Consider the following 12,260-nt stretch of genomic DNA (forward strand, 5'->3'; position numbering starts at 1 on the left):
CTGGAGTGCCAAGTTTAGGACAAAAAGGCTTCTCAACAGTTTTACCCCCAAGCCATAAGACTCCTGAACAGGTAATCAAACGGCTACCCGGACTATTTGCATTGTGTGCCCCTCCCAACCCCTCTTTTTACGCTGCTGCTACTATCTGTTTATCATAGATGCATAGTCACTTTAACTATGCATTCATGTCCATACTACCTCAGTTTGGCCGACCAACCAGTGCTCCCGCACATTGGCTAACCGGGCAATCTGCATTGTGTCCCACCCACCAACTGCCAACCCCTCTTTTACGCTACTGCTACTCTCTGTTCATCATACATGCATAGTCACTTTAACCATGTCTACATGTACATACTACCTCAATCAGCCTGAATAACCGGTGTCTGTATGCAGCCTCGCTACTTTTATAGCCTCACTACTGTATATAGCCTGTCTTTTTACTGTTGTTTTATTTCTTTACCTACTGTGGTGGCATTTTTCTGCTTTACCAAATGAGGAGAGTTACAAACTACACACCAGTCAGAGTTATCCTTAAATTACATTTTTAATAATAAGAGCTTTGCAATAGCCATCTTTTTCAATGATGCACTATCTCTAATGAACCATTGAAAAGTGACTACAGAAAAATACAAAGATCTTTTAAAGCCAAGATACACCCCTCTCAACTTACATGACGAACCACAGATCTTAGGAACTGTTCACAAAGAAATACTTTTTCTTGACAAAGGAGTATCCCTTAGCCAGATAACATTCGCTATTAATTATCGTTGAGTTTGGTCCCTCGGACGAGGTTCTAATCTTGTTCCTGTTACTTCATAGTACAAAACCATTACCTCATCCAATCTGGAATGCTCTTTAGGTTTTATCACCCAAAGACATCGTAAATCTCCTCTGTCAGTGCTATATCATAGAGGCCCATCCTCAGTGGAACACACACACAATAATATATTCTGTCGAATAAAACAACCATTACAATGCAATACAAACATTATAACATAATCTTGCAATTTTCCACGACACTACCTATTGTTCACCTAATACCTTTTTTTCACTATTGGTTAGAGCCTGAATGTAAGAATTTCACTGTAAGGTCTACACCTGTTGTATTCAGCGCACGTGACAAATACACTTTGATTTGATAATAGAGTAGCCTTTTATTGTCCCCAACACAAGGTGCAATGATCATCTTCTTGATATGCCACACCTGTCAGGTGGATTATCTTGGCAAAGGAGAAATTTGATTCTTTGTCTTGAGGACAGCTTTGCACACACTTGGCATTCTCTCAGCCATTCGATCCAGCAACCTTTTGGTTACTCGCCCAACACTCTAACCACTAGGCTAGCTGCGGCCCCATACATGAAGTGCTTTCATTTCTAAATGATAAAGCAGATACTGTTGGTATGAAAACATCCTCAAATAAAAGCTGACATTCTGTACTGTCGCCTAATACAAAACATTCTATCTCAAATTGAAAATGCTGGAGTATAGAGCCAAAAGTATAACGCTGTCATATAATGACACTTTGAGAAGCAGACACAGCCACAATCCTGTGGAGAGAGAACTGAAGCATGCCATGTGGCCAAACACAGAGCCAACTGTAACTACTAGCTGAGCTTGGTGGCAGAGGGATTGGAGGCAGTAAAAGAAAAGGCCCAACCATGATGACATAACCTCCTCTGCCAGGGCTAAGAACCAGGCACACATACTCAAGGGAGAGCTGAGGTTCTGTGAGCTGCCCCTCGATCAACTCCTTAAGTCTGATAGACAAATAGATCACTCCACTACAGCTATTTCTGTTGCAATTTCAAAATGATGAGGGGGATGCTGAGGACACGCTTGCTCGCATTGGATTAATCACCCATATAAGACTCTTCAATTCCATTCTGTATTAAGCCTACATTTGTTAAAATACCCTTCTGACTGATTACTCTGGGATCCAAACAATAATCCAATCAACTGATTCATTAGAGGTAAGAAAGCCACTTGACAAATTATGTCTAAATAAGCATATTGTTAAAATGAATGTTCAAATCAGATTGGTAGACATGTCAAGTGACTGAATACATTATCAGTAATAGGCCTACTACAGCATTGCATGAACAATCATTTTAGTTTACAGCAGTGTGGCTGTTAAGAAAACATTGAACAGCAAGGTTGTTGTAGGGAACGGTAATCCTAGATTAGAGCACCAGACTGCTGTGCTTTCCTCAATGAATGGATTCATAGATCAATGCCAGGAATATGGATACATAGAGGGAGGGGTAACATGAAAGCATATTAAATCTATAGAGCATTCCTACAACATGACACATACTGAGTGAGAAAAAAACATATATGACAGGATGTCACACCCATACAGCATTCATCTGAGGTGGATCCTTTGGAAAATGATAGGTCAGAGAGGTTCCTAATCTGTTTTGTCACAAGGCTCAACCTAAACTTGAAAGTATTACTTAAGTTGTTTTTTGGGGGTATCTGTACTTTACTATTCATATTTTTGACTACTTTTACTCAACCACATTCCTAAAGAAAAGTATGTACTTTTTACTCCATACAGGAAAATTGCCTAATTCACACACTTACTGTATAAGAAAACATCCCTGGTCATCCCTACTGCTTCTGATCTGGCAGAATCACTAAACACATGCTTTGTTTGTAAATTATATTTGAGTGTTGGAGCGTGTCCCTGGCTATCCATAAATAAATAAAAACAAGAAAATGGTGCCGTCTGGTTTGCTTAAAAGGAATTTGAAATTATTTATCAATTGACTTTTCATATTTAAGTATATTTTAGCAATTACATGTACTTTGATATATATATATATATATATATAAGTACAAGTATATTTAAAACCAAATACTTTTACTCAAGTAGAATTTTACTGGGGGACTTTCACTTTTACTTGAATCATTTTCTATTAAGGTATTTTTACTTTTACTAAAGTATGACCATTGGGTACTTTTTCCACCACTGGGCTCAACAAGTAAACTTTCATTTACTTTACAGGGACATACTGTAGTATTACATATGAATCCCTATTTAGGTAGCAGCCTTTGGGTGGTACATCGAGACCCATGTCTTTTCCTATGGTCTGTAGGTTGAAAAGGTTTTAGAATCATTGCTGTAGGTAGGTTATTTTGCATTATAGGTAAATAGGCATACAATACAAAGCTGCAGTCTGTTGGGCTCAACATAATGTTCCTCCTATATGTTAGTGACTATGTATAAAAATGCACTCTAAGACATAAAATTCAATATAGAGGCTGCTGCTATGGTTATGGACCAAATTTAAGTATCCTTTAAGATAAGCCTTTCAAAGTCCTCTGTCTTTTGACAACATGTCTTTTTATTAGGACTGTCAAAATATAAAAACAATTAATTGATTTAATCACAGGGTTTGCTGTGATTATTCGGGATTCATTGCACATTAGAAATCTGCTCAAATTAAGATTTTTCATTTAGAAAAAAACATTTCACGAATATTGACATCTTGATTTTGTCTAAAGTAATGATTTGCAAAATTTGGTGAATTGAGAAAGCACACTTTCTTTAATCTTAATGTCAACTTGTTTTTACATTGCATTGTTGTTTTTAGCTGTATAGATGTGTTGGGATGTTTTTAGTGTATTTTGAACGCTTTAAGACAATGCGATTAATCACGATTCAAAAAATGTGAACTCAAATTACAACTTGAGTGAACTGATTAACTCTGACAGCCCTACTTCTTATAAAACCGTTCCATGTTGACCTTTGAAGAAGGAAACTGCATAAAACAACGGTTACAATGTAAGGAATAGTAGATGTAGATTACATACGTTTCACACAGAGGTCAAATGTCACATGCTAATCAGGCAAATACTCAACTGATGTAATTTAGTACTTCAATAGTATATCAAGTCTAACCATATAAAAGCAGTGTAATTTACACAACATTAGTATATTATTAACATGGTGTTAAAAACAATGTGACAAAATTATATCAACATTTTAAATTAAAACCATTCAACAAAAAAACAAATTTCCCTTGAGCTCTACTTTACATGGGAGACTTCTCTAATTCAGAAAATGTAGATTACTATCAGTACTTTTAGAGTAAAACAATCCTGGACAATCTTCGGTTTCAAAATAGTTTAAATCGGTTCGATGTGTCCTGAAAATCTAAATGTATTGCAAATAAAGTGCCGCAATGCTTCATCTGAAGGTGAATCAGAAAGCTGAGGCAGAACAAGGGTGTAGCAAAGCAGGTAGAATATGGGCAAGATAGAGCAAGTCATTGTTAATACTGCAATTGTACAGAAATACAGTCAGTCTACCTATAGTATCACATCCTCACCAGAGGGAGACAGAGCAATCTAGATTGCACACTGGTACTGGGATATGACCTCTACAGGTGGATATAGAGCAGGGCTGGCCTGGGCCAGGCTTCAACAGATCACCTCCCTCCCTGGGAGGCCAGCTTTGGTTTTTGATAATGGGTGGGGGTCCATATATTAAGACTTTCCCTGTGGGCATCTGGGGTATAAGGGGGCCCTGAGGAATGGGTCCACTATAGCTCTGCCTCCAATGGCCTCCACAGTCACCGAGCCCACAGCAGCCTGCTTCCCCACACTGGAGACCATGCGGTGGGCTGCGACAGGCTGCTGGAACAGGGGGGCCTCGCGAGCACCAGGAGTACCTGGGCTGGGCCTGCCATAACATGATGCAGCCACCACCATGCTTGAAAATATGAAGAGTGGTACTGAGTGATGTGTTGACCCCAAACTTAACACTTTGTATTCAGGACATAAAATTCATTTCTTTGCCATATTTTTTTCAGTTGTACTTTAGTGCCTTATTGAAAACATGATGCATGTTTTGGAATATTGTTATTCTGTATGAGCTTCCTTATTTTCACTTTGCCATTTAGGTTAGTATTGTGGAGTAACTACAATGTTGAGCCATCCTCAGTTTTATCCCATGACAGCCATTAAACTCTAACTGTTTTAAAGTCACCATTGGCCTCATGGTGAGATCCCTGAGTGGTTTCCTTCCTCTCCAGCAACTGAGTTAGGAAGGATGCCTGTATCTTTGTAGTGACTGGGTGTATTGATACACCATCCAAAGTGTAATGAATAACTTCACCATGCTCAAAGGGATATTCAAGGTCTGTTACCAATAGGTGCCCTTCTTTGCAAGGCATTGGAAAACCTCCCTGGTCTTTATGGTTGAATTGGTGTTTGAAATTCACTGCTCGACTGAGGGAACTTAAAGATAATTCTATGAGGTATTCAAAAATCATGTTAAACTCTATTATTAGACACTGAGTATATGGAACTTGTTAAAGCACATTTTTATTTTACTCCTGAACTTATTTAGGCTTGCCATAACAAAGGGGTTGAATACTTATTGACTCAAGACATTTCAGCTTTTCAATTGTATTAATTTGTAAAAATACATAATTCCACTTTGACATTATGGGGTATTGTGTGCAGGCCAATGACAAAAATAATCTGAAGTCAATCTTTTTCTTTTTTGTGTGTGCAAAGCTATCATCAAGGCAAAGGGTGGCTACTTTGAAGAAACTCAAATATAAAATATATTTGGATTTGTTTAACACTTTTTTGGTTACTATTCCACAAGTTTTGATGTCTTCAATATTATTCCACAATGTAGAAGTTCGTTAAAAAAAATTTTTTTTAAACTTGAATGAGTAGGTGTGCCCAAACTTTTGACTGGTACTGTAAGTGCATGTGACAGATGGGAGCAATAATAAATATGCTATGTTGCAGTTGGCTCACCTTTCCTATATTAAATGGACTTTAAAAAGTATGTGATAGATTGCTTACTTTATTGAGATGAAATTTGCAGCTGAAATCTGGCCATAGAATGAATGACCAAAAAATACATATTTTCACCCTCTGTAAATTACGTCATTTCATTTTTCATTCAGAACCTAAAATTAACCTAACTTCAACGTTTGGAAAACACTTTTTTTCAACATCATTTTGCATAATGAGTATGAAATCTACTCAATGTCATCCCCCAAATGTAATTAAACCTCTGCGCATATGTAAATAAGATGCTAATAAGTTGTGATTAATTCACAGTACATGATTTAATTGATTGTACTTGAGTATTTGTATTTATTTGTATTTATTAAGGATCCCCATTAGTAGAAGTGAGTGTCTAAAAGATAACAGCTAGCTAAATGTGTCGCCCCTCTCCATCTGAATCAATCTGTCTGCCAATAAATCACGTTAACCACATGACTACCATGACAGGGTCAAATTCTCAGCAATCAACTCCCTTCAGTCACTCAATCAATAGTCAAAACAAAAGTACATTCACATGTATATGTTTATTCAACATCCCTTTCTTTGTAATTCTTTAGTTATCTCACAAAAATAGAAGGTGCACAAAGAAATGACTGCGCTTACACAGGATTAGGTGTCATATAGACGGACAGAGATCCAGAACATTCAGGAGAACAATGGTCATCAGAAACAGCTTTTTCCACTTTTGGCAAAAACAACTGGGCAACATGAAGGATCTCTTTTTCACAACAACACAAGTTGAACTACCTGGAGGGCAAGACCTTTACCAAGAACAAACAGCACAGTGGTGTCTACAGGAAGAAGCAAAGATTGCATAGGTCAATAGCCTCATGAGTATCTGCAGATGACTAGACTGTACAGTAGTGGAGGGGATAAGATGTGAACTTCAGCTTGAGATAGATGTGACACAGCATTGAATTTTAGAATATTGCCAATAAGTGCTGTTGCTTGGCATGCATTGTTTGGAAAACTGCAGTAGAGCAATTATCTGTAATTCCTTGAAATGTATAGTGAGCATTCCTATCTTCATAGGATCTGACGTGTATGTGGTCATAGTGTTGAGTCCTGTGTAGTGCTTGCCCCTCTCTGTCTGATAACCAATATATTCCTTTCCTCTAATTCAGTCAGATCACTGAGTCTAGTGGTCCACTCAGAGAGACACTGATGTGCTCTCAAAAACAGTGGCTTCCTCTATGGGCAACAGAGTGGACTCAGCGCTATTTATTTAAGAGGGCCTGTGCTTTTCAAATGTGACGAAGTCAACACAAACATCACTGTAGATGTCACTTATTGCAGCGAGGTTAGACAACAACACAACCGCATCACATCCAACGAGTCAGACTGGCTAGGAGTTCCATTACTGTATGTTCACACATTCACACACCGATGATAACACTGTCTACCAACACAACAGAACAGAACATTCAAGAACACGGTCATGCATCTTTTTGATCATATAAAATCTGCGTGGAGAAAGCATGGCTTTGTAGAGCACTATTTCAGCAACGACTGTAGTTCTCTGCCTTTTGTACAGCGTGATTAAGTATGGTACAGTATAAGACATGGTAAAGCTCCCTGGGTTGCGGTCCCAATGTACAACAAACTACTTTGTTTGCAATAAAACCCTCCTTAGGTCAAGGAAAGTTAATAGACACTACTTGAAGGAGAAATCCTACCCAACCCTCAACAACAGATCAAAGCTAAGATTGTCACAACTGTATGTTATGATAATGTCACATTAGGAATCTGGGGAGAAATATGGTGGAAAAAACACAGCTGCACAGGAAAAACAAAGTATTCGTCTATAATAGTCATCTTAAGAATTCTATTTAAATATATTAATCTTTATTTATAATGATATTAATTTCATACATTCATTCTCTAACACTCTATTCATATTCACATTTATTATTAGCTATATATGAAATAAACTTTTCTATATATTTTTTTCACAATGTAAACTATGATGACCGATGAGTAACAGAGGACATACATGTTTTGTAACGTTAACTTTATACACGAGAGGAACCACACGTATGATCACTGGATCAGAGTCTGTGGGTATTGCAGATATACATACATTTACACTATGTAGGGCTGATAAATTACTGGAATATAGGATCTATGTACAAGTAGGAATGGACTTTCTGTGGGAATGCATGTTTGAATAGAATGAAAGGATTGCGTGGGCACAAACAGGCTGAAATGAAAGGGATGATATTGACCGACGGTCTGTATAGTCAGGCTAAGGAGAGGTCAACGAGAGGAAAACAAGCAAATGCTTTAGAAAAGCATCAATGTTGTCAATGTGCAGCTGAGTCCAGAGCCAAGCTGGTGTTTTTAAATCTTAGCTTCTTCCTTTGGGATCGTTAGCTCCATATTTATGTTAATGTAGGCTTTAAAAAGTCTTAAGATATGTTGGTGCTAACTTAGAACTTTTTTGAATAACTTCCTAGCTCATTTTGACCATAGACAGGTAACATGCCTGGTGGCTCTTACAGTGCTCTGCTAATGGCAGCTGGGAGGATGCGTCCACAGGGAGGCTCAATCTCTGGACCAGCTGGTGGAGTAATCAGTCCTTTTTGATATTGACATCTATCCCATCACGCCGGCTATGATACCTCACGCTAAGGGTTAAAACACAATCCCTGAGAACTCAGCCACTGAAGTGTGGGAAACTAAATTGGCAGACAGACAACCATTTTTTTCAACGTTCTACAGTACAACTCAAGATGTTTAGAAGAAATCAATGTTGTGATATTGTTGTTACCGAATGTGCGCAAATAATAATCCAAGTGAAATATAAATATAACCCTGGAGAAAGGCAGGAGACAAAACATCTACTTGTCCACCATAACAACATCTACTAACAACAAGAGTGGAATTATCTGGTTGCTTACAGGACAAGACTGACCAGAGAGATAGGATTGAAACATGGTGAAACATTTGACCCTGGTCTACAGAAAGAAGAACTCTTGGATCAAGTTAGAGTGACAAATACAAAAGCTAGAAAAAGTTAGTGTGTCGTGAAAGCAAAAGTTATATTGTTAGGGTGCCATGAACGCAAAAGCTAGAAGCAGTGTGCCATGAACTTGTTTGCCATGATGACCGCAGAAGGCAACAGAACATAGGCCTAAATGCTGTGAGAGCATGAAATGAGAGGGCAGAGGGGGGAAGAAGAAAAGTGGTGGACATGACGGGAATCAATATCAGAGGCATGATGGGACAAACACAGACAGGACAATGATTATGGATCTAGAACTCTATCGCCCAGTGCGTTCGGAATGACAGCAGGAGTTCCCATGGAACAAGCGTTGGTGATGAATGGTATAGGGGTGTAACGACTAATGGTGGGGTCTATTTTCCTCTCCAGCATCAATACTTCTACCTCGTCTCTCCATCCCCCCACTCCCCCTCTCTTTAGTGTCCCGGCTCCCCACCGGCCTCTACAGGTCGATGAGCTGGTCCACCATGAGCAGGGAGCGGGCCAGGCTGGGAAGGCTGGACTCAGAGCTGCCACTGTTACTTCGAGAGTGGCCTCCTGAAACTGTCCGGACAGAGGAGGAGGGAGGTGGGCCAAGGCGAAGCAGGGGGACAGGGGGGAAAAGCAAGGGAGGTAAGTAAGAAAGAACAGGTGCCAGGAAAAAGAGGGAGAGAAGATAAGGTTACAGAAGATAGAGAAAGACAGGAAGAGGAATTTCTCTCCAGATACAATCTAAAAATGTTACGGAATAACTACACAAAGGATGCGAGGATGGCTACTCAGATGAATCTACAAGGGGAAGAGGGAACAGGGTTTAATACACTACTGAGGACATTGACCGGAATCAAATCCCAGAGTTCCTCTGACCCTGGTTGAGGTATTAATGGCAATCTTAGTGGGACAGGACAGAGACTCCCTGCCTGTCCCTGCCTCTGGTCTGAAGGCTGGAAGCCCACTGGGCTTACCTTGGGAGGAGGCCATGACAGGGATGGGGTCAAACTCATCCTCGTTGGCTGTCTCTGCACTGGGTGGAGGCTCAAAGCCTGGGATCAGGAGATCAGAAGAGTCTGCAGAAGATGGAGCCGAGAAAGGAGGAAGGGGAGGTTAAAAGGTGTTTGGGAGAAGCATTGAGTAAAGCAAGCAGCACAACCAAGAGTATAAAGGAAGAATAAGAAATGTCAGAAAGGGAGAGAGATAGAGGAGGAAGCAGATAAGGCGAGTTACAGAGCAGTGTGCCACACAACTACAGAGGGTTAGAGTTAGACTGCAAGTCAGTAGCCTGCTAGTGTAGTTGTCTCTCTTCACAGGGAGAAGAGCTAGCTTCCTAACAGGGAGAACAGCTAGCTTCCTAACAGGGAGAACAGCTAGCTTCCTAACAGGGAGAACCAAACCATTTGTTCCTACGGTACACATCAAGTATAAGTGGCAGCACTTCTGCCTCTCCAATTGTGGGACTAAGTGGTCCAGTTTGGGCTTGTTATGGACGTGTGATTTTGGAAACAGAGCCTTACCTGACAGAAACTGGGTGGAACCCCCAGATGCCAGGTCAAACTCTTCCAGAACAGACCTAAAGCCAGCAGAAGCGGCAGCAGAGGAGAGAGAGGAGGCTCTAGAAGGGGGAGAGATGAGAGAACAACCCAGCAGAGAGTCCTCCCCAAGCAGGGGATCTGTGGGAGGGAGGGCAGAGGAGTGGGAGGGGGGGCAAGGGTTAGACTGGAATGTTTAGTTCAGGATATCTCAGGATATGGCCAAAATATATTACTGTATCATGTATAATATAATGGGGCGGCAGGGAAGCCTAGTGGTTAGAGCGTTGGACTAATAACCCGAAAGGTTGCAAGTTCATATCCCCGAGCTGACAAGGTACAAATCGGTCGTTCTGCCCCTGAACAGGCAGTTAACCCACTGTTCCTTGGCCGTCATTGAAAATAAGAATTTGTTCTTAACTGACTTGCCTAGTTAAATAAAGGTAAATAATAGCTAGATTGTAAGCGCCAAGGAAAAGGGATGAAAAAGAATGTGTGTTTCTAATAGCTCTCAATGTCATGCTATAGTATATCATGTATGGTCATAGAGGCACTAAACATCAAAGTATCCAACCGTAAGTCGGGGTATGGGGAGGTTTCCTTTGAAACCATAAAAAAATGAGGTAACTATCTGCATCAGCTTTTTCAGTACTTCCAACATGAGGTATTCTTTTGGTGTTTCACAAACACTAATATGAAGTCCAGCATAAAAAAATGACTTCGCTTCAACTTCCTTTTATCAATTCCAAACTGTTATTATTCGGTAGATCTACTTGAACGTTTGATTAGTTACTTTCAGTGATCATGTCTTATTGTTTTACATTGCTTTGTGGTTTTGATTATTAGCCATTTGAAACCACTTTCGCAGGCATTGTTGAGCACAGTGCACAATCTACTAGCAGTAGCCTAAGTGGAGGTTGATCTGCACGCAATGGGCCTCAATGGGCTTGGCAACAGTAACAAGGCGTGATGTGTAACAAAAACATTTTGGGGGGGAGAATGTTTCTTTGGGACCATCAGGCAACGTCCTGACAACTGATACACAGGAATGTTCTTGCAACGTTCTCATGAAACGTGTTTAGAACATGAATATTGTATATTCTGAAAACATGGCAACCACGTTCTGTGTATGTTTGATGTGATGTTGATGGAATATTCTCCTAAACCTGAGAAAACTGGACACAAATGTTCTTGCAACGTTCCATAAAACGCATCTAGAACGTTGTGGAATATTCTGAGAACATTGTAACCACATTCTAGACATTAAGGGAATGTTCTCCTAACTTTCACACCAAAATACGTTAAAAAGGTTGACAGAAGGTTTTTGCTAACATAGATAGAATGTTCCCCTAATGGAAAACTGGACACACATTAGGGGAACATTACGGGTAACATTACATTCAATCTCCCTAGAACTGTTAGCTGGGTAGACAGACACTCAAAATATCAGTCAGACAGTCTCATTGTACTCAATGGGCTGGCTCCACTCCGTCCTCTGAAAACCTTATACAATGATCAAAGACCAGTGTCGAGGCAGGTGGTATTATCAGTAATAACAGAAACCAAAACATTTTGGTTTCGTCAGATCTAAATTATCTTCTTCCACTGTGGCATTCAATTTTGGAACCATCTAGATTGTGTGTCGCATTGCCTGTGAGACAGAAACTAACCATGAAGCAGTGTAGAATCTGTCTCAGACTGGGACACAGGAGCCTCCAGACCAGGGATCAGAGAGTCCAGACTCAAAAGAGAGTTCTCTGCTGGACCCACTACTGTACATGTAGAGAGAGGGAGGAAGAGACAAAGACGAGGAGAGGGGGAAGCAGAGAGAGGGAGATGGGGAGGAAGAGAACGGGAAATGGAAGCAGAGAGAGGGAGAGAGGAAGAAAGGGTGCACTGAGGGCAGACAGAGGATATTGCGATGGAGCATTCCACG

The 12,260-nt window shown here is 40.2% G+C and overlaps 1 protein-coding gene across 8 annotated transcripts in view; it reads right to left on the reverse strand.

Annotated features, from left to right (window-relative positions):
• Positions 1-6,320: 6,320 nt before the first annotated feature.
• The window catches only part of LOC115105804 (AP2-associated protein kinase 1-like), a 48,189-nt gene continuing 42,249 nt past the window's right edge, over positions 6,321-12,260 (reverse strand). For 3 of the 8 annotated variants that reach the window (XM_029628208.2, XM_029628202.2, XM_029628201.2), the window contains 3 exons: positions 11,995-12,096; positions 10,310-10,465; positions 9,598-9,865 (listed from right to left, as the gene is read on the reverse strand). In XM_029628208.2, the coding sequence (XP_029484068.2) occupies positions 9,621-9,865; positions 10,310-10,465; positions 11,995-12,096 (503 nt within the window). In that variant the 3' untranslated portion in view covers positions 9,598-9,620. Of the gene's footprint in view, positions 9,363-9,597; positions 9,866-10,309; positions 10,466-11,994; positions 12,097-12,260 lie in introns of those variants that run through there. The other 5 variants (XM_029628205.2, XM_029628204.2, XM_029628203.2 and 2 more) reach the window with 5 other exon arrangements.

This window comes from Oncorhynchus nerka, linkage group LG22 (assembly GCF_034236695.1).
Source record: "Oncorhynchus nerka isolate Pitt River linkage group LG22, Oner_Uvic_2.0, whole genome shotgun sequence".
In the NCBI taxonomy this organism is placed as follows: domain Eukaryota; kingdom Metazoa; phylum Chordata; class Actinopteri; order Salmoniformes; family Salmonidae; genus Oncorhynchus; species Oncorhynchus nerka.